This window comes from Lithobates pipiens, unplaced genomic scaffold (assembly GCF_037356315.1).
Source record: "Lithobates pipiens isolate NorthernLeopardFrog02 unplaced genomic scaffold, aLitPip1_a1.2 Scaffold_23, whole genome shotgun sequence".
Lineage (NCBI taxonomy): Eukaryota > Metazoa > Chordata > Amphibia > Anura > Ranidae > Lithobates > Lithobates pipiens.
The window spans coordinates 48,769,332-48,787,552 of NW_027507785.1; the positions used below are offsets into that span (position 1 = coordinate 48,769,332).

The 18,221-nt window shown below is 47.9% G+C and overlaps 1 protein-coding gene across 1 annotated transcript in view; it reads left to right on the forward strand.

Moving 5' to 3' along the window:
* Window positions 1-539: 539 nt before the first annotated feature.
* Window positions 540-18,221, forward strand: part of LOC143927471 (uncharacterized) — a 31,338-nt gene continuing 13,656 nt past the window's right edge. Inside the window, exons 1-2 of the mRNA XM_077451562.1 lie at window positions 540-676; window positions 10,420-10,764. Coding sequence (XP_077307688.1) covers window positions 631-676; window positions 10,420-10,764 — 391 coding nt within the window. The 5' untranslated portion in view covers window positions 540-630. The remainder of the gene's footprint in view (window positions 677-10,419; window positions 10,765-18,221) is intronic.

Consider the following 18,221-nt stretch of genomic DNA (forward strand, 5'->3'; position numbering starts at 1 on the left):
TGGGATCGATGACATAGATGTCCCAGGAGTCAACGTGCCAGGCTTCTGACGTAGTCGCTTAGGCGGCCACGACCAGAAGTCAAGGGGAAGACTATACTCTAGAAATTTTAAGATATAGGGTTTGTGCTAGGATGGGGCATTGGGGTATGGGGAATTTGTGCTGGGAAGGGGGATTTGGATTGAGGGGGATAGGATTTGTGCTTTGAGAGGAAAATTGAGGGGTAGAATATTTGTGCTAGAGTTTGAAATATTTGGTATTAATCTTCTGGAGCTGAAGTGGTTAAGCTTTGACAATAAAACCTGGAAGCTGATTGGCTCCCATGCACAGCTGCACCAGATTTCACACTTTCCAGTCTTAGTAAATCCCCCCCAATGCCTCCATGTGTCTGGAATATTCAATTTTTGCAATTATTTTGAGCCTAAACTGGCAGGGAAAGCCCCGTCCACAGAGGCTTGGGTTCCAGGACTGACAGTTAGAAGAGGGCATGTTTTCTTTCTGTACTCCTAATAATACAACAGAACTCTGGAGGAACAAGCTACTTATTTCTTCTGGTTTCCGTTCCTCCTTCGGTTACATCGCAGAGCAGCGACCCTCGTGTCTATCACTTGGTGCCCATCGCTGGCAGGACCATGCTGGATGGAGGGACTCTGCTGATTATACTGTCAGCTCTACAAGGTGAGGGAGACTGGGGGGTTTGATTTCCTCAAGACAAATAGACTGTGCAACTCTGAAAGGACAGATAGTTGCTCCAGAGCTCAGGAAATGAGCAGAAACTCTGCTGATTTCCATCATCCGAATATGTGTAAGCTAAAAAAAAAGCTGTTTTTCCTTGCACGTGATTGGGTATTCTTTGCAAAATTAAGCTTTATATCATTTACTAAGCTCTGGAGCAGCACAGTCTGTTTACCTTTAGTAAATCAACCCCTGTATGTCCTTCTATGCCTGGACACTGCTGGGGGAAGTGGGGTCTGTCCTCCTATGGCTGGAAAGTGGTGGGGGGGTTTGTCTGTCCTTCTATGGCTGGAAAGTGTGGGGGGGGGGGTCTGTCTGTCATCCTATGGCTGGAAAGTGTTGAGGGGGGGGGAGGGTCTGTCTGTCCTCTTATGGCTGGAAAGTGGTGAGGGGGGTCTGTCTGTCCCACTATGTCTGGAAAGTGGTGGTGGGGGGGTCTGTCTGTCCTCCTATGGCTGGAAAGTGGTGGTGGGGGGTCTGTCTGTCCTCCTATTGCTGGAAAGTGGTTGGGGGGGGGGTCTGTCTGTCCTCCTATGGCTGGAAAGTGGTAGGGGGGGTCTGTCTGTCCTCCTATGGCTGGAAAGTGGTGGTGGGGGGTCTGCCTGTACTCCTATGCCTGGAAAGTGGTTGGGGGGGTCTGTCTGTCCTCCTATGGCTGGAAAGTGGTAGGGGGGGTCTGTCTGTCCTCCTATGGCTGGAAAGTGGTAGGGGGGGGGGTCTGTCTGTCCTCCTATGGGTGGAAAGTGGTAGGGGGGGGGGGTCTGTCTGTCCTCCTATGGGTGGAAAGTGGTAGGGGGGGGGGTCTGTCTGTCCTCCTATGGGTGGAAAGTGGTGGGGGGGTCTGTCTGTCCTCCTATGGGTGGAAAGTGGTAGGGGGGGGGTCTGTCTGTCCTCCTATGGGTGGAAAGTGGTGGGGGGGTCTGTCTGTCCTCCTATGGCTGGAAAGTGGTGGAGGGGGGTGGGGTCAGTCTGTCCTCCTATGGCTGGAAAGTGGTGGGGGAGAGTATTTTTGTCTGTCTGTCCTCCTATGGCTGGAAACTTCTCAGAGAAGTGGGTCTGTTTGTCCTTTTGAAGTTGGACACTGATAAAGGAGAAGTCTATTGCCCCATACACACGGTCGGACATTCTGACCACAAAATCCGTCAGATTTTTTTCTGACGGATTTTGGGCGAAATTTTACTTGCATACACGCGGTCACACAAAGTTGTCGGAAAATCTGATTGTTCTGAACACGGTGACGTAAAACACATACGACGGGACTACATAGAAGCCAGTAGCCGATAGCTTTCATCTCCAATTTTTTTCTGAGCATGCGTGGCACTTTGTGCGTCGGAATTCACTACTCACGATCGGAAAAAGTCCAATCGGATTTTGTTGTCGGAAAATTTTTGATCCTGCTCTCAAACTTTTTCCGTTGGAAATTCAGACAGAAAAAGTCAGATAGAGCCCACTCATGATCGGATTTTCCGACAACATAATCCAATTGGAATTTTTGCGTCCGAATTTCCGACCGTGTGTATAGGCCATAACTCTCCTCCTGCGGCTGGACACTAGTGGAGGGAGAGCCGGTTTTCTGCGGAGAAGTGCCTGCTATCAAGAAGTGCCCGGCATGTACTGCGCATGCGCCGTAGAGAACAGCACAACAGCTGATTTGCCGATCAGCTGGGCTGACGTAACCAGGGCACATGCGCACATCGTAGTAGGCATCTCTCGATGGGAGATACCATTTCACAGGCACAATTTAAACCTTTACAAACAGCGCAGTTCTCAGATTGTGCATCGCTGCTGGTGGACGGCGGCTCGTGGCTGTGTTGAAGAGCTGGTTTTGCGCGTGATGCAACCCACCCTTTCACACAGGCAAAACCGGCCGTTCATCACAGCAAACCCGCCCCGCAACACAGACAAAACCAGACCATCGGCACACTGTAAAGATGCCCCGCAACAGCCAGGCACAATGTGAGAACTACGGTCTCCCCCGCTGTTTGTATAGGTCCTAATTGTGGCCATGAAATGGTATCTCCCATCGAGAGATGCCTCCTCCTTTGTGCACTTGCGTCCTGATCACGTCACTCCAGCTGATCGGCAAATCAGGTGAAGTGTGGCACTATTCGATGGGGGACACTTCTCGACAGAACACCGGTTTGTCTGTCATTCTACGGTTGGACACTATAGTGGGGGGGGGGGGCAGACTTTCTGTCCCCCTATGGCAGTGATGGGGAACCTTGGCACCCCAGATGTTTTGGAACTACATTTCACATGATGCTCCACTACACTGCAGAGTGCCAGAGCATCATGGGAAATGTAGTTCCAAAGCATCTGGGGTGCCAAGGTTCGCCATCACTGCCCTATGGCTTGACACTGCTGGGAAAGGTGGTTGGGGAGGGGGGGGGGGGTGGACTGTACACTGGTGGGGGAAGGGGTTTGTCTTCATTTGGCTGGGCACTGATGGGGGGAGGGTAAGTGAGTCTGTCTCTCCTCTGATGACTAGACATTAGTGAGGGGGAAGTCTATCTATCTGTCTGTCCTCCTATGGCTGGACACTGGTGGGGGGGGGGGGGATAGTCCGACCGTCCTCTGATGACTGGAGATTAGGGATGGGAAGTCTATCTGCCTGTCCTCTTATGGCTGGACACTGGTGGGGATCACTGTCTGTCTGTCCTCTTATGGGTTGGACAATGGTTGTGGGGGAGTCTGTCTGTCCTCTGTTGACTGGACAGTAGTGAGGAAAGTCCATCTGTCTGTCCTCTTATGGGTTGGACAATGGTTGTGGGGGAGTCTGTCTGTCCTCTGTTGACTGGACAGTAGTGAGGAAAGTCCATCTGTCTGTCCTCCTATGGCTGGACACTGGTGGGGAGCACTGTCTGTCTGTCCTCTAATGGGCTGGACACTGGTTGTGTGGGAGTCTGTCTGTCCTCTGATGACTGGACAGTAGTAAGGAAAGTCATCTGTCTGTCCTCCTATGGCTGGACACTGGTGGGGAGCACTGTCTGTCTGTCCTCTAATGGGCTGGACACTGGTTGTGTGGGAGTCTGTCTGTCCTCTGATGACTGGACAGTAGTAAGGAAAGTCATCTGTCTGTCCTCCTATGGCTGGACACTGGTGGGGAGCACTGTCTATCTGTCCTCTTGGTCTGGACACTGGTTTGCGGGGGAGAGTTTGGGGCTGTCTGTCTGTCTGTCTGTCTTCCTATGGCTGAAAACTAGTGACAGGAAGAGTCTGACTGTCCATCCTCCTATGGCGGTACACTGGTGAGGGGGAAGTCTCTCAGTCCTCCTATGGCTGGACACTAGTGGTGGGTGGTCTGTCTGTCTTTCTATGGTTGTTCACTGGTATGGGGAAGTGTCTTTAGGTCCTCCTATGGCTGGACCCTGCTGAAGGAAAGGGAGTCTGTCTTTCTGTCTGTCCGTCTGTCCTCCAATGGTTGAACCTTGGGGAGGTCACCTCTCTGTATTGGTAAACGATATATAGCACTGTCCTATTCAGCAGCACAGTACAAAGAACAACTGCAGGGACAGCTCTCTGCCAATCTGCTGCACAGGAGCTTGCACTCTAATCTAATGTCCCCATCAAAGTCACACATTCCGTAGGTCAGAGATGTCAACCACTGAGCCACCGTGTTGCCATAGTTGGGTTGTGGGTGAATTGTGTTTTATGAACATCCCTATTCTCCTGAGCCACAACCACTGTATCAACGTGTTGGCAATTGACAGATGCCATTCCTTTAGATATCTATGAGAGAGCAAAGACAGTTCATACTGCAATCTCTAAGGCACTCTCCTTTTGCACTTGAATATTATGCAGCAGAAAATCTGTATGAATTACATACAGTACATTGATGGTTTATCCTCTCCATCTTACATTGGAAGGGATGGGATCAGATGATGATAGAAGGGAGAGATGTCACCTCTGCGATTTGGCTCCCCAAACATTGGCCTACATGGCCTTTCCAGAGTCTAGGCCTGGACAGACCATGGACATCTCAGACTCATCAATGTTCCAGACTTGGTGACGCGGTGGATGAAGGTAGAGATGATCCAGGGCAATGATGACATCACCCTCTATCACACAGAGCGTCACAGTCATCGCTCATGCCACAATGATGTCACATGACCTAGCCAGACCGCATTCCTGGGAAAGCAGGGCTGACATAATATTACCCCAGGGGCAGTAAATGTCACACAATAAGGGCATAGCCATGTCTTCGTCATGAAAGTCTCTCAGCAGCTCTCTCTGATTACATGGCAGTACAGCCGTGGCCAAAAGTTTTAAGAATGACAAATATTAATTTTCACAAAGTCTGCTGCTTCTGCGTTTTTAGACCTTTTTGTCAGATGTTACTATGGGATACTGAAGTATAATTACAAGCATTTCATAAGTGTCTAAGGCTTTTATTGACAATTATATGAAGTCTATGCAAAGAGTCAATATTTGTGGTGTTGACCCTTCTTTTTCAAGTCCTCTGCAGTCCTCCCTGGCATGATGTCCATCAACTTCTTGGCCACCTCCTGACCTGATAGCAGTCAATTATTGCATAAACAATGCTTGGAGTTTGTCAGAATGTGTGTGTGTGGGTGGGTGGGGGGTGGGGGAGCCTTTTACCTGCTTCTTGAGGATTGACCACAAGTTCTTAATGGGATTAAAGTGGTTGCAAACCCTTACAACACACTTTGACCTACAGGTAAGCCTATATTAAGGCTTACCTGTAGGTCCAAGAAATATCTTCTAAACCTACACGGTTTAGGAGATATTTACCGAAAGACAGGCACCGCCGTCTACTGAGCATGCTGCCGTCAACGGCGATATGCCTCGCGGGAGTGACGTCATTGCGGCTTCGCCGAATGACCGCGGCGGAGCAGCGAGACCCACCGAGAAGATGGATGCGCCGGACTACAGGGGACAGCGGTGACAGCGGTGACATCGCTGGCTCCTGTGTCAGGTAAGTGGCACATAATGGACTACTATGCGATGCAATGCGATGCGATGCATAGTAGTCCATTATGCTTTACCTTTGCAGGGAATGAAAGAGGAAGTAAACTCATCAGGGTTTACTTCCTCTTTAAAGTCTGGGGAGTTTCCTGGCCATGGACCCAAAATTGCAATTTTTTGTTCCCCAAGAAACTTAGTTATGACTTTTGCCTTATGGCAGGGTGCTCCATCATGCTGAAAAAGGCATTGTTCCTCACCAAATATGTTGTCCGAGTTGCTCTCGGGGGATGTTTTTGTACCGTTCTTTATCCATGGCGGTGTTCTTAGGCAAAATTGTGAGTGAGCCCCCCACTCCCTCGGCTGAGAAGCCCCCCCACACTAGTGTTAATTTCATTGACTAAAACGACCAAAACATTTTAGTCGACTAAATGAATACTATTTCAGTTAACTAAAATACAAGTGAAACGAAAACAACTGAGATGACTAAAATACGACTAAAACTAAAATGGCATTTTAGCCAAAAGAATAAAATGGGACTAAAACGCCATTTTAGTCAAAAGACCAATGCCTTGTACACACGATAGGATTTTCCGACAGCAAATGTTGGATGTGAGCTTGTTGTCGGAAAGTCCGACCGTGTGTATGCTCCATAGACCATTTGTTGTCGGAATTTCTGCCGACAAATGTTTGAGAGCAGGTTCTCAAAATTTCCGACAACAACACATGTCGGAAATTCCGATCGTGTGTACACAAGTCCGACGCACAAAAGTCCACGCATGCTCGGAATCAAGGAGCCACACTGGCTATTGAACTTCATTTTTCTTGGCTCGTCGTACGTCTTGTCCGTCACCGTGTTCTTGACGTTCGGAATTTCCAACAACATTTGTGGAACCGTGTGTATGCAAGACAAGTTTGAGCCAACATCCACAATTTTGTTGTCAGAAAATCCTACCGTGTGTACGAGGCATAAGACTAATGCCCCATATACACGGTCGGACATTCCGACAACAAAATCCATCAGATTTTTTCTGACGGATGTTTGCTCAAACTTGTGTTGCATACACACCGTCACACAAAGTTGTCGGAAAATCCGATCTTTCTGAACGCGGTGACGTAGAACACGTATGACGGGACTATAAACTGGCCAGTAGCCAATAGCTCTCGTCTTGTAATTTATTCTGAGCATGCGGGGCGCTTTGTGCGTCGGACTTGTCTACACGCGATCGGAATTTACGCAATCAGATTTTGTTGTCGGAAAATTTTAGATCCAGCTCTCAAACTTTGTGCGTCGGAAATTCTGACGGAAAAGGTCCGATGGAGCACACACACGATCGGATTTTCCGACAACATGATCCGATTGCACGTTTTCCATCTGAAAATCTGACCGTGTGTACGGGGCATAAAACTAAATTTAAATTTGACTTCAAAATGAACACTGATCTGTAGTGCATGTTCATACCTCAATACCATAAATAATAGCAGGTTCGATTTTTCACTCCAGCGGTATATAAGTTTGGAAATTGTAGAGAAATGTTAATTAATGCATTACAATTTAATTACACCTATTCGATTTTAGACGACTAAAATGAGTCTTTGTCAACTAAAATTTACTGGAGATTTAGTCGACTAAATACGACTAAAACGAAAACAATTGCAGAAGACTAAAATGAGACTAAAACTAAAATGCCATTTTAGCCCTAAGACTAAAACTAAGTCGAAATTTGCTGCCAGAATTAACACTGCCCCACAGGATGTATCACACAGGACTGCTTGTAGAGCTCACCTTTTCTTCTTTGCACAAGGTTTTCTGGATGCCCCAAACAATCGGAAAGGAGATTCATCAGAGAAAATGACTTCACCCCGAGTCCTCGGCAGTCCAATCTCTCTACCTTTTGCAGAATATCAGTCTGTCCCTGATGTTTTTCCTGGAGAGAAGTGGCTTCTTCGCTGCCCTTCTTGACACCAGACCATCCTCTAAAAGTCTTCTCACTGCAGTGGCATGTCCAGCTTTCATATTTATATTTATATATATATATATATATATATATATATATATATATATATTTATATCTATCTATCTATCTATCTATCTATCTATCTCCTGGGGCCCTTTACTACGATTCCACAATGGGCCCTTTCACATGTTCTGCAGTGAGCTCCCTTGCTACTGTATTGGGGCCACCCCGGGTGGCAGAAAACAAGAGATATACATCAAGCATACCAAGAAAATATAAGGGTCCAAAGCAGTTGAAGAACTATCAGGGTTGCAAAGGTTGTCTTGCCACCGGGCCCCGGTGTTCTGCCACTGTGGGGTTCCCCAGCCTCCTCTTGCTGTCCTGCCCCTGCTATTGACAGTGCTGGTCTGGCATCTCTTGGAATTTACAGGCTGGTTCTCCTGTCCTAAGGACGGGAGAAATCAGTCTGTTTTTCCAGTAACTGAGAGTCTTGGTGGAGTCCTTCCTGCAACTCGCTCTTCTCCCTGCCAATGAGGATGCAGGGGAAGGAGCAGATCGGGCGGCCGTGGTTGTGTGAGCGTTCGCATTATGCAGTGTCAGCGAGCAGAGGGAGGGGGGAGGAATCATCCTCAGGAGCTGACTGGGGACGCTCTCCCTCTCAATAGAGCGGTGGCCTGAGTAAGATGCGGCGCATCCGCTACGAATGCAAACTGAAAGACATTGCCTTTTTGTAAAAAAAAAAAAAAAATTATTGAGGGGGGGGCACATGGTGGGGCACAGCATAATGTTGGGGGGTCAGGGCCCCCTCTGGCCCCCCTAGTGATGCCATTGCCTCACTGTGCGTGCCGATGTCCTCACACCTGCCTCCTGCCATTCCTGAGCAAGCTCTGCATTGGTGGAGCCTCAATCCCGCAGCTGAATCAACTGTAGTAGATGGTCCTGGCGCTTATTGGACTTTCTTGGGCGCCCTGAATCCTTCTTCACAAAAGCATTGGAAATGTTTTTTTTATGGGATTAAGTTTATTTTCATGGCAAAGAGGGACTTTGCAATTATTGTAATTCATCTGATCACTCTTCATAACATTCTGGAGTGTATGCAAGTTGCCGTCATAACAACTGAAGCAACAGACTTTGTGAAAATGTATATTTGTGTCATTCTCAAAAGTTTTGGCCACGGCTGTCCACATATGTACATTATGTAAATATGGCACCGCTCTCTGGTAACATGGCACTACTTTGTAGTAATGTGCCGGAGATTTCTGGTAATATGTCAGAGCTCTCTGGTAATATGGTGTCACTCTCTGATAACATAGCACCGATTTCTGGTAATATGGCAGCTCACTTTGGTAACATGGCATCATTCTTTGGTACTATGGCAACTCTCTCTGGTAGCATGGTGATGCACTTTGGTGATATGGAAGCTCTCTAGAAATATGCCAGAAATATCTGGTAATATGGATACACTCTTCATTAATATGGCAACACTGTCTAGTAATATGGCGTCTCTTTTTAGTAACATAGCATCACTCTTTGGTACTATTTGCAATTTGGCAACTTTCTGGTAGCATGGCAGTACTTTTTGGTCATATGGTAGCTCTCTAGTATTATGCCAGAAATACAGTATCTGGTAACATGGCGATACGCTCTGGTAACATGGCAGCCCTCTCTAGTAATATCGCAGCTCTCACTGGTAACACCACAGAGAACTGGCGCTTTTAGAAGAGACTTCTGCCATATTACCAGAGAGTGCTGCCATATTACCAGACACTATTGCCATATTACCAGATATTTCTGGCATATTAAAAGAGAGCTACCATATCACCAAAGAGTACTGCCATGCTATCAGAGAGAGTTGCCATAGTACCAAAGAGTGATGCCATATTGCCAAAAATTGGTACTATGCTATCAGGGAGTGCTGCCATATTACTAGAAAGTGCTGCCATGCTACCAGGGAGAGCTGCCATATTACCTGTTTCCTGAGGTCAAATCAGTGCAGTCTGGTTGCTATAATCTGGTGAATCCCGGTACATGGCTGGACATGTTGTCTCAGGACTTGGGTTAAGGCCCCAGAACTCCCTACCCAAGGCTGTACCAACCACCCAGGTAGAGTATTCAGTGTAGAAGCAGACCGATAAGGAATATAAAGGCTGCCAATGCTGATTTACATCTGAGCCCTTGTACACACGGTCGGAGATTCCGATGGAATCTGTCCGATCGGACCGTTTTGTCGGCTAATCCGACTGTGTGTGGTCTTCATCGAACTGTTTTCCAACATGTGCAGAGAATTCCGATCGGACAAAGTGCCACGCATGCTCAGATCAAATTCCTACATCAAAGCTATTGGCTACTAGCCTGAACGTAGTCCCGTCGTAACGAAATAACGTCATCACGTTCTGAACGATCGGATTTTCCGACAACTTTGTCCGACCGTGTGTATGCAACAGTTTCGGACAAAATCCGACGGACAAAATCCGACGGATTTGGTTGTCGGAATGTCCGACCGTGTGTACAAGGGCTAAGACTGCAACTGTCAGTCTGTCATACTAATCATCTGGGTTGGATACTCTCCGAGTAGTGACCCTCAAGGCAACCATGGAACTCCATGAAGTATGGTGGAAGTAAGTGAATCAGACGGTTTTACTTTACTCAGACATCATTGGCCACCTGTTTATTCCAGGTCAGTGACTCAAAGTATTAAAGACATTGAATTCTCATGACAGCCAGGCAGCTCGCATTTCCAGAGGCAAGTCTGCAGTGGTGGGTTCCTCTGAACATGGTAACCAGGGCATGTTCTGTATTTTTCAGCATCTTCTACGCAGACTCTTGGTGTGTACCAGATTCTGAACATTTCCGCCACTGAGCACGACACCGTCACCCTCTTCTGTAACTTCACCTTCAATGGAACGTTCACTGGCTACAACAAATGGTACCGCCATGATGTCAAAGGACCCGAGGTGACGAACAGCAGCAAAGGGTACATCGGCAGAGTCTCCATCGTCAGTCCAGCAGATTTCATATATCAAAAATCCGCCAACCTTCACCTCCACCGGTTGACTCTCTCTGACAGCGGCCTTTATATCTGTGAGGTCACCCTGATGACGAGCCCTTTACGGACCGCACATGGGAATGGGACCTATCTGCATGTAGAACGTGAGCTACTAAAATCCTGTAAACCCAACCACTAAAATCTCATAGAAGCTTTAACATGTCATTGCTAAAGTAATTTTAAGATGGAAGCTTTTTTATTATAATAATCCCTGGTGATCCTGCCATGGAGGTCCTTGTTAAGGCACTTCCTTTTACAGGGTGACAACGCTCTGTTCCTGTGCTCCTGTGTTGTAACCCTGTCACGTTGGTTCCACTGGTAGTTATTTAATACATGTAGCAATATCCCGGGTCCCCAGAGGCCTAATGGTGACCTCCAGAGTTAGAGACAGCTGACATCCTTCTGTGTAGAGCGGGTAAGGAGGCATGGCGGGTGTAATGTAAGGTAGATTCATGGGCGCCAGACACTTCTTGAATAAAAAGAGATTTATTTTCTTAAACAGAATTGTAGGAAAGAGGGTTTAGGGCCAGAACACCCTTTAGTAGTTGCAATGTTAATTGGCAGACTCCGAGACTTCTATAGGTAGACAGCCATGCAGGGAAAGGCACCCAGCCAGGCACCACATCTGCACGTGTAGAAACGCTGTCTCCTATGGCAACAATCTTGAACAGTTTCTAACAAAGTTGTAATGAACTCTTTCACTTCCTCCACGATCTCCTTTTTAGATCTTCACTCAACTGAGCTCTCAGTCTATCACTTAGCTCTACTGATCCACTACCACTGGATCTACTGAGCTCCTCCAATCTTCTCACTGAGTATCTTCCTCAAGCGTCACCCCCATGTCCCTGCTGGGTCCCTAGCTTGGCACTCACAGATACTCTTTAAATTTCACCCCACTGGCCTGCTTGGTTCCTGTCTTGACACACAATAATGTTCTGCAAGCAACACCTCCACTGGCTGGGTCCCTGGCTTGACTTCTGCTGAAGTTTCCCCATTTCTTCACCACTCCAGGTTGGTGAGAATACTGCTCAGGTACTTGCTTCAGCTACTCACAGTGGTCCCCGATAATAAGGTGGATGGTCCCTTTAGTGGTGACAGCTTCCCCTCTACCTCCGACCACGACAGGTTCTCCGGCCGGCAAAAGCGTCACTTCTGGTTGGACTGCAAGCCGCATCCCAACTCTACGCTGATCTCTTGCTTCTGGATAGGCCCTCAGATAGTATAGCAGCCAGATGCCCCCAGGATAGGCCTCAGGGATCTGGCCTAGCAGCCCAGGGCAATGTGACACACGTCCACCCAGACAGCCATCCAGGTGGTACAGAACTCTGATCACCTGACTCCACCCAAATAAATAGGTTCTCCCAGCAGGCCAAGGGACCCAAGAAAATCATGCCCAATGGCTGAGACACCCCATTCATTCCTAATGTGTTTTTGCAATGTCACCAGATACCCGGCCACCTAGCGACAAAAGAGAGAAGTACAACAAGTCCCAAATTAGGGGGAAATCAATTGGTCTCCTAACAATTGGCCAAGGCAACTATCACTTGGCAGTAGTACACTACTGGTGTAGAGAATGCCCCCTCCTCCACCATTGTGTGTACAGAATGCCCCCCTCCATTGTGTGTACAAAATCCCCCCCTCCATTGTGTGTGCAGAATGCCCCCCTCCATTGTGTGTGCAGAATGCCCCCCTCCATTGTGTGTGCAGAATGCCCCCCTCCATTGTGTGTGCAGAATGCCCCCCTCCATTGTGTGTGCAGAATGCCCCCCTCCATTGTGTGTGCAGAATGCCCCCCTCCATTGTGTGTGCAGAATGCCCCCCTCCATTGTGTGTACAGAATGCCCCCCTCCATTGTGTGTACAGAATGCCCCCCTCCATTGTGTGTGCATAATGCCCCCCTCCATTGTGTGCGCAGAATGCCCCCCTCCATTGTGTGCGCAGAATGCCCCCCTCCATTGTGTGCGCAGAATGCCCCCCTCCATTGTGTGCGCAGAATGCCCCCCTCCATTGTGTGCACAGAATACCCCCCTCCATTGTGTGCACAGAATACCCCCCTCCATTGTGTGTACAGAATACCCCCCTCCATTGTGTGTACAGAATACCCCCCTCCATTGTGTGTACAGAATACCCCCCTCCATTGTGTGTACAGAATACCCCCTCCATTGTGTGTACAGAATACCCCCCTCCATTGTGTGTACAGAATGCCCCCCTCCATTGTGTGTACAGAATGCCCCCCTCCATTGTGTGTACAGAATACCCCCTCCATTGTGTGTACAGAATGCCACCCTCTATTGTGTGTACAGAATGCCTCCTTCCCGTGGCGGCTGGTGAAGTTTTTGGATGGGGGGGCGCCAGACCCCGCCCATCATTTTGGGCCCATCCCACTTCTCATAAACCACACCCCTTATATAATCCACCCAATCCGTCCCCTGTATTCCACTTCCTTCCACCCATAGTTTAAAAAATTCTACAGGTTGCATCTTTTATGTTATAGAGAAGGTCAAGGGCTAGAATTATTGATCTCAGTCTAACGATCGCGGCGATACCTCACATGTGTGGTTTGACCACTGTGCTTATGCACGCGAGATCGTCGGGACTGGGTGCTTTAAAAAACATTTTTTTTTTCTTATTTTTTATATTTATTTTTTCACAGTTTAAAAAAAAAATGGTGTCACTTTTATTCCTATTACAAGGAATGTAAACATTCCTTGTAATAGAAAAAAGCATGACAGGACCTCTTAAATATGAGATCTGGGTCAAAAAGTCCTCAGATCTCATATTTACACTAACATGCAAAAAAAGGTTTATAAAAATGTCTTTGGCAGCAAATTAACTGTGAGTAACAACAAGCAACAGAGCAGACCATTGTGTGTACAGAATGCACCCCAACGTTGTGTGTATAGATGCCCTCCACCGTTGTGTGTACAGAATGCCCTCCACCGTTGTGTGTACAGAATGCCCCCCACCGTTGTGTGTACAGAATGCCCCCCACCGTTGTGTGTACAGAATGCCCCCCTCCATTGTGTGTACAGAATGCCCCCCTCCATTGTGTGTACAGAATACCCCCCTCCATTGTGTGTACAGAATACCCCCCTCCATTGTGTGTACAGAATACCCCCCTCCATTGTGTGTACAGAATGCCCCCCTCCATTGTGTGTGCATAATGCCCCCCTCCATTGTGTGCGCAGAATGCCCCCCTCCATTGTGTGCGCAGAATGCCCCCCTCCATTGTGTGCACAGAATGCCCCCCTCCATTGTGTGTACAGAATACCCCCCTCCATTGTGTGTACAGAATACCCCCCTCCATTGTGTGTACAGAATACCCCCCTCCATTGTGTGTACAGAATACCCCCCTCCATTGTGTGTACAGAATACCCCCCTCCATTGTGTGTACAGAATACCCCCCTCCATTGTGTGTACAGAATACCCCCCTCCATTGTGTGTACAGAATACCCCCCTCCATTGTGTGTACAGAATACCCCCCTCCATTGTGTGTACAGAATACCCCCCTCCATTGTGTGTACAGAATACCCCCTCCATTGTGTGTACAGAATACCCCCCTCCATTGTGTGTACAGAATGCCCCCCTTCATTGTGTGTACAGAATGCCACCCTCTATTGTGTGTACAGAATGCCTCCTTCCCGTGGCGGCTGGTGAAGTTTTTGGATGGGGGGCGCCAGACCCCGCCCATCATTTTGGGCCCATCCCACTTCTCATAAACCACACCCCTTATATAATCCACCCAATCCGTCCCCTGTATTCCACTTCCTTCCACCCATAGTTTAAAAAATTCTACAGGTTGCATCTTTTATGTTATAGAGAAGGTCAAGGGCTAGAATTATTGATCTGAGTCTAACGATCGCGGCGATACCTCACATGTGTGGTTTGACCACTGTGCTTATGCACGCGAGATCGTCGGGACTGGGTGCTTTAAAAAACATTTTTTTTTTCTTATTTTTTATATTTATTTTTTCACAGTTTAAAAAAAAAAATGGTGTCACTTTTATTCCTATTACAAGGAATGTAAACATTCCTTGTAATAGAAAAAAGCATGACAGGACCTCTTAAATATGAGATCTGGGGGGGGTCAAAAAGTCCTCAGATCTCATATTTACACTAACATGCAAAAAAAGGTTTATAAAAATGTCTTTGGCAGCAAATTAACTGTGAGTAACAACAAGCAACAGAGCAGACCATTGTGTGTACAGAATGCACCCCAACGTTGTGTGTATAGATGCCCTCCACCGTTGTGTGTACAGAATGTCCCCCACCGTTGTGTGTACAGAATGCCCCCCACCGTTGTGTGTACAGAATGCCCCCCCCTGTTGTGTGTACAGAATGCCCCCCACCGTTGTGTGTACAGAATGCCCCCCACCATTGTGTGTACAAAATGCCCCCCACCGTTGTGTGTACAGAATGCCCCCCACCGTTGTGTGTACAGAATGCCCCCCACCGTTGTGTGTACAGAATGCCCCCCACCGTTGTGTGTACAGAATGCCCCCCACCGTTGTGTGTACAAAATGCCCCCCACCGTTGTGTGTACAGAATGCCCCCCACTGTTTGGTGTACAGAATGCTCCCCTCCATTGTGTGTACAGAATGCCCCCCCCTCTGTTGTGTTTACTGAATTCCCTCATCAGTTGTGTGTGCAGAATGCCCCCCTCCATTGTGTGTACTTAATTCCCCTCCCCCTGTTGTGTGTACAGAATGCCCCCCTCCATTATGTGTACAGAATTCCCACCTCCATTGTGCATACAGAATGACCTCCCTTGTGTGTGCATAATGCCCCCCTCTTCCGTCGTGTGTACAGAATACCCCCCCTTTCTGTTATGTGTACAGAATTCCCCCCTCCATTGTGTGGGCATAATACCCCCCCATGTGTACAGAATGCCCCCATTCTGTTATGTGTACAGAATGCCACCCCTCCATTGTGTGTACTGAATGCCTCCCTCAGTGGTGTGTACAGAATTCCCGCTCCCCCTTGTGTGTACATAATACCCCTCCTTCAGTTGTGTGTACGTTATGCCCCTTCCGTTGTGTGTACAGAATTCCCCCTCTCCATTGCGTGTACTGAATGCCTCCCTCGGTGGTGTGTACAGAATGCCCCTGCCCTTGTGTGTACATAATACCCCTCCTTCAGTTGTGTGTATGTTATGCCCCCTCCATTGTGTGTACAGAATGCCCCCCTCCATTGTGTACACAGAAGGCCCCTCTCTATTGTGTGTACAGAATATCCCTCTCTATTGTGTGTACAGAATGCCCCCCTCCATTGTGTGTACAGAATGCCCCCCTCCATTGTGTGTACAGAATGCCCCCTCCATTGTGTGTACAGAATGCCCCCCTCCATTGTGTGTACAGAATGCCCCCCTCCATTGTGTACACAGAAGGCCCCTCTCTATTGTGTGTACAGAATATCCCTCTCTATTGTGTGTACAGAATGCCCCCCTCCATTGTGTGTACAGAATGCCCCCCTCCATTGTGTGTACAGAATGCCCCCCTCCATTGTGTGTACAGAATATCCCTCTCTATTGTGTGTACAGAATGCCCCCCTCCATTGTGTGTACAGAATATCCCCCTCCATTGTGGGTACTGATTGCCCCCTCCATTGTGTGTACAGAATATCCCTCTCTATTGTGTGTACAGAATGCCACCCCCACCACTGTGTGTACGGCCTGACCCCCCCATAATTGTGTGTATGAAATGCCCTCCATCTCTGTGTAATGCAAACCCCTTTCCATTGTGTGTACATATAGCCCACCCTCTTCCGTTGTGTGTACAGAATTCCTCCCCTCCATTGTGTGCACAGAATGCCCCCCCCCACCATTGTGTGTACAGCATGCCCCCCTCCATTGTGTGCACAGAATGCCCCCATCCCCCTGTTGTGTGTACAGAATGCCACCCCCACCTTAGTGTGTACGGCCTGACCCCCCCCCAAAATTGCGTGTATGAAATGCCCTCCATTGCTGTGTATACAGAATGCCCCCCCCCCCCACCCTTGGTTGATGGAAATGCCCCCTCACCATTGGCTTATGGAATTCCTCTCCACTGCTCATGTGTAGAATGCCATCCCCTGTGGTGTATATAGAATGCTCTGCATCGCAATGCCCACCCCCACCTTTGGTTAACAGGACACCTACTCACCATTTGCATATGGAATGCCACCAACCCCAGCCTAGGGTTGCCACCTTTTCTTCAAGTCAAACCCGAACACTTTAGCGGCGCACAGCAATTTTTTTTATAGTATAAACATATACATACATATATATATATTTTGCTATTTGATAACATTCCTAATCATATGAAGTTAAGAACAAGAGTCCCCCTTTACATCAGAGTCCACAAAGTTCCCCTTTTACATCTGAACTCGCAGAGTTCCCTTTCACTGTAAGGGGGAACTCTGATGTAAGGGAGAACTCTAACATAAGGGATGCTCTAGGAACCCTGATTTAAGGGGGGACCCTGAGAACTCTGATGTACGGAGAAGACTCTGATGTAAAGGGGAAACACTGTGGCCTCTGGTGTAAAGGGGAAATCTGATGTAAAAGGTGCTCTGAGAACCCTGATTTGCCTTAGTGTACTTGGTCAGAGGCAGGAGAGAGAAGGGGGGAGACTTCAGTCACAGACAGGGATGGAGGGTGAGCTCACTCACCACCTCTCATCCAGATGTATCTGAGGCTGCTGGACTTCAAATTTCCAGCCCGCCTTACTTTCCTATTCTGGGGCTCAGCACCAGGGATTGGAGTGTGGGCAGACACAGAGGGGTATGGGGTGGGGGGGAGGCGCATATCGCGCCCTCGTTCCTCTCCTGTGTGTGTGTTTGGGGGGATTGTTAGTGTTGGCTTTGAGCAGTGTTAAAGAGTGTAACAGACACTCTCAGCTTAGACCACTGTATGCAGCAACCCTGCTGGGAGGCCATAGTCCAGTTTAAATAATGTGTCCGGGTTTCAGGCAGTCTGAAACCCGAACACATGATTTCAAACCCGAACTGTCCGGGTGAATCCTGGACAGGTGGCAACCCTACCCCAGCCCCTCCACCACCAACACCACCATCGCTGGTGTACAAAATGGCCCACCATTGGTGAACAGAATTAAAATATTTGCAAGCAGATGAGTAAAGCAGTTTTCGGCAGAAGAGACAAAAAATGTCTTCCGAATATTTTCCACTGAAACTTCTACAAATTTCTGTTCCACAAAACAAACCAAAAATAGTGATAGGTCAGTTTCTACATGAATGACATCACAGAGGCTTTAAGGGGAACTTTAATAGTTCAAAGAGTTTTAATATCCACTTCAGGGACGAGGAGGTTGCTGAGTTCAGGATTTGCAGCACCAGCTGAGCCCCACCAACACGGAAAAAGACTCTGCACTGCAAATCTCTGCTCATTATTTCTTAGGCTCTTTTTTTTTGCTTCTCTCTCTCCTTTATATAAAAAGAATAATTGTGTACAGAACTCAATAGCTCAAACTGAAATTTTAAATTGCAGTTACTTCTCTCTTATTAGATGGTTCAGTCTGTAGCTTCAGTCAGATGTGCCAAAGATGAAAGCAGGGAGCATCTACTG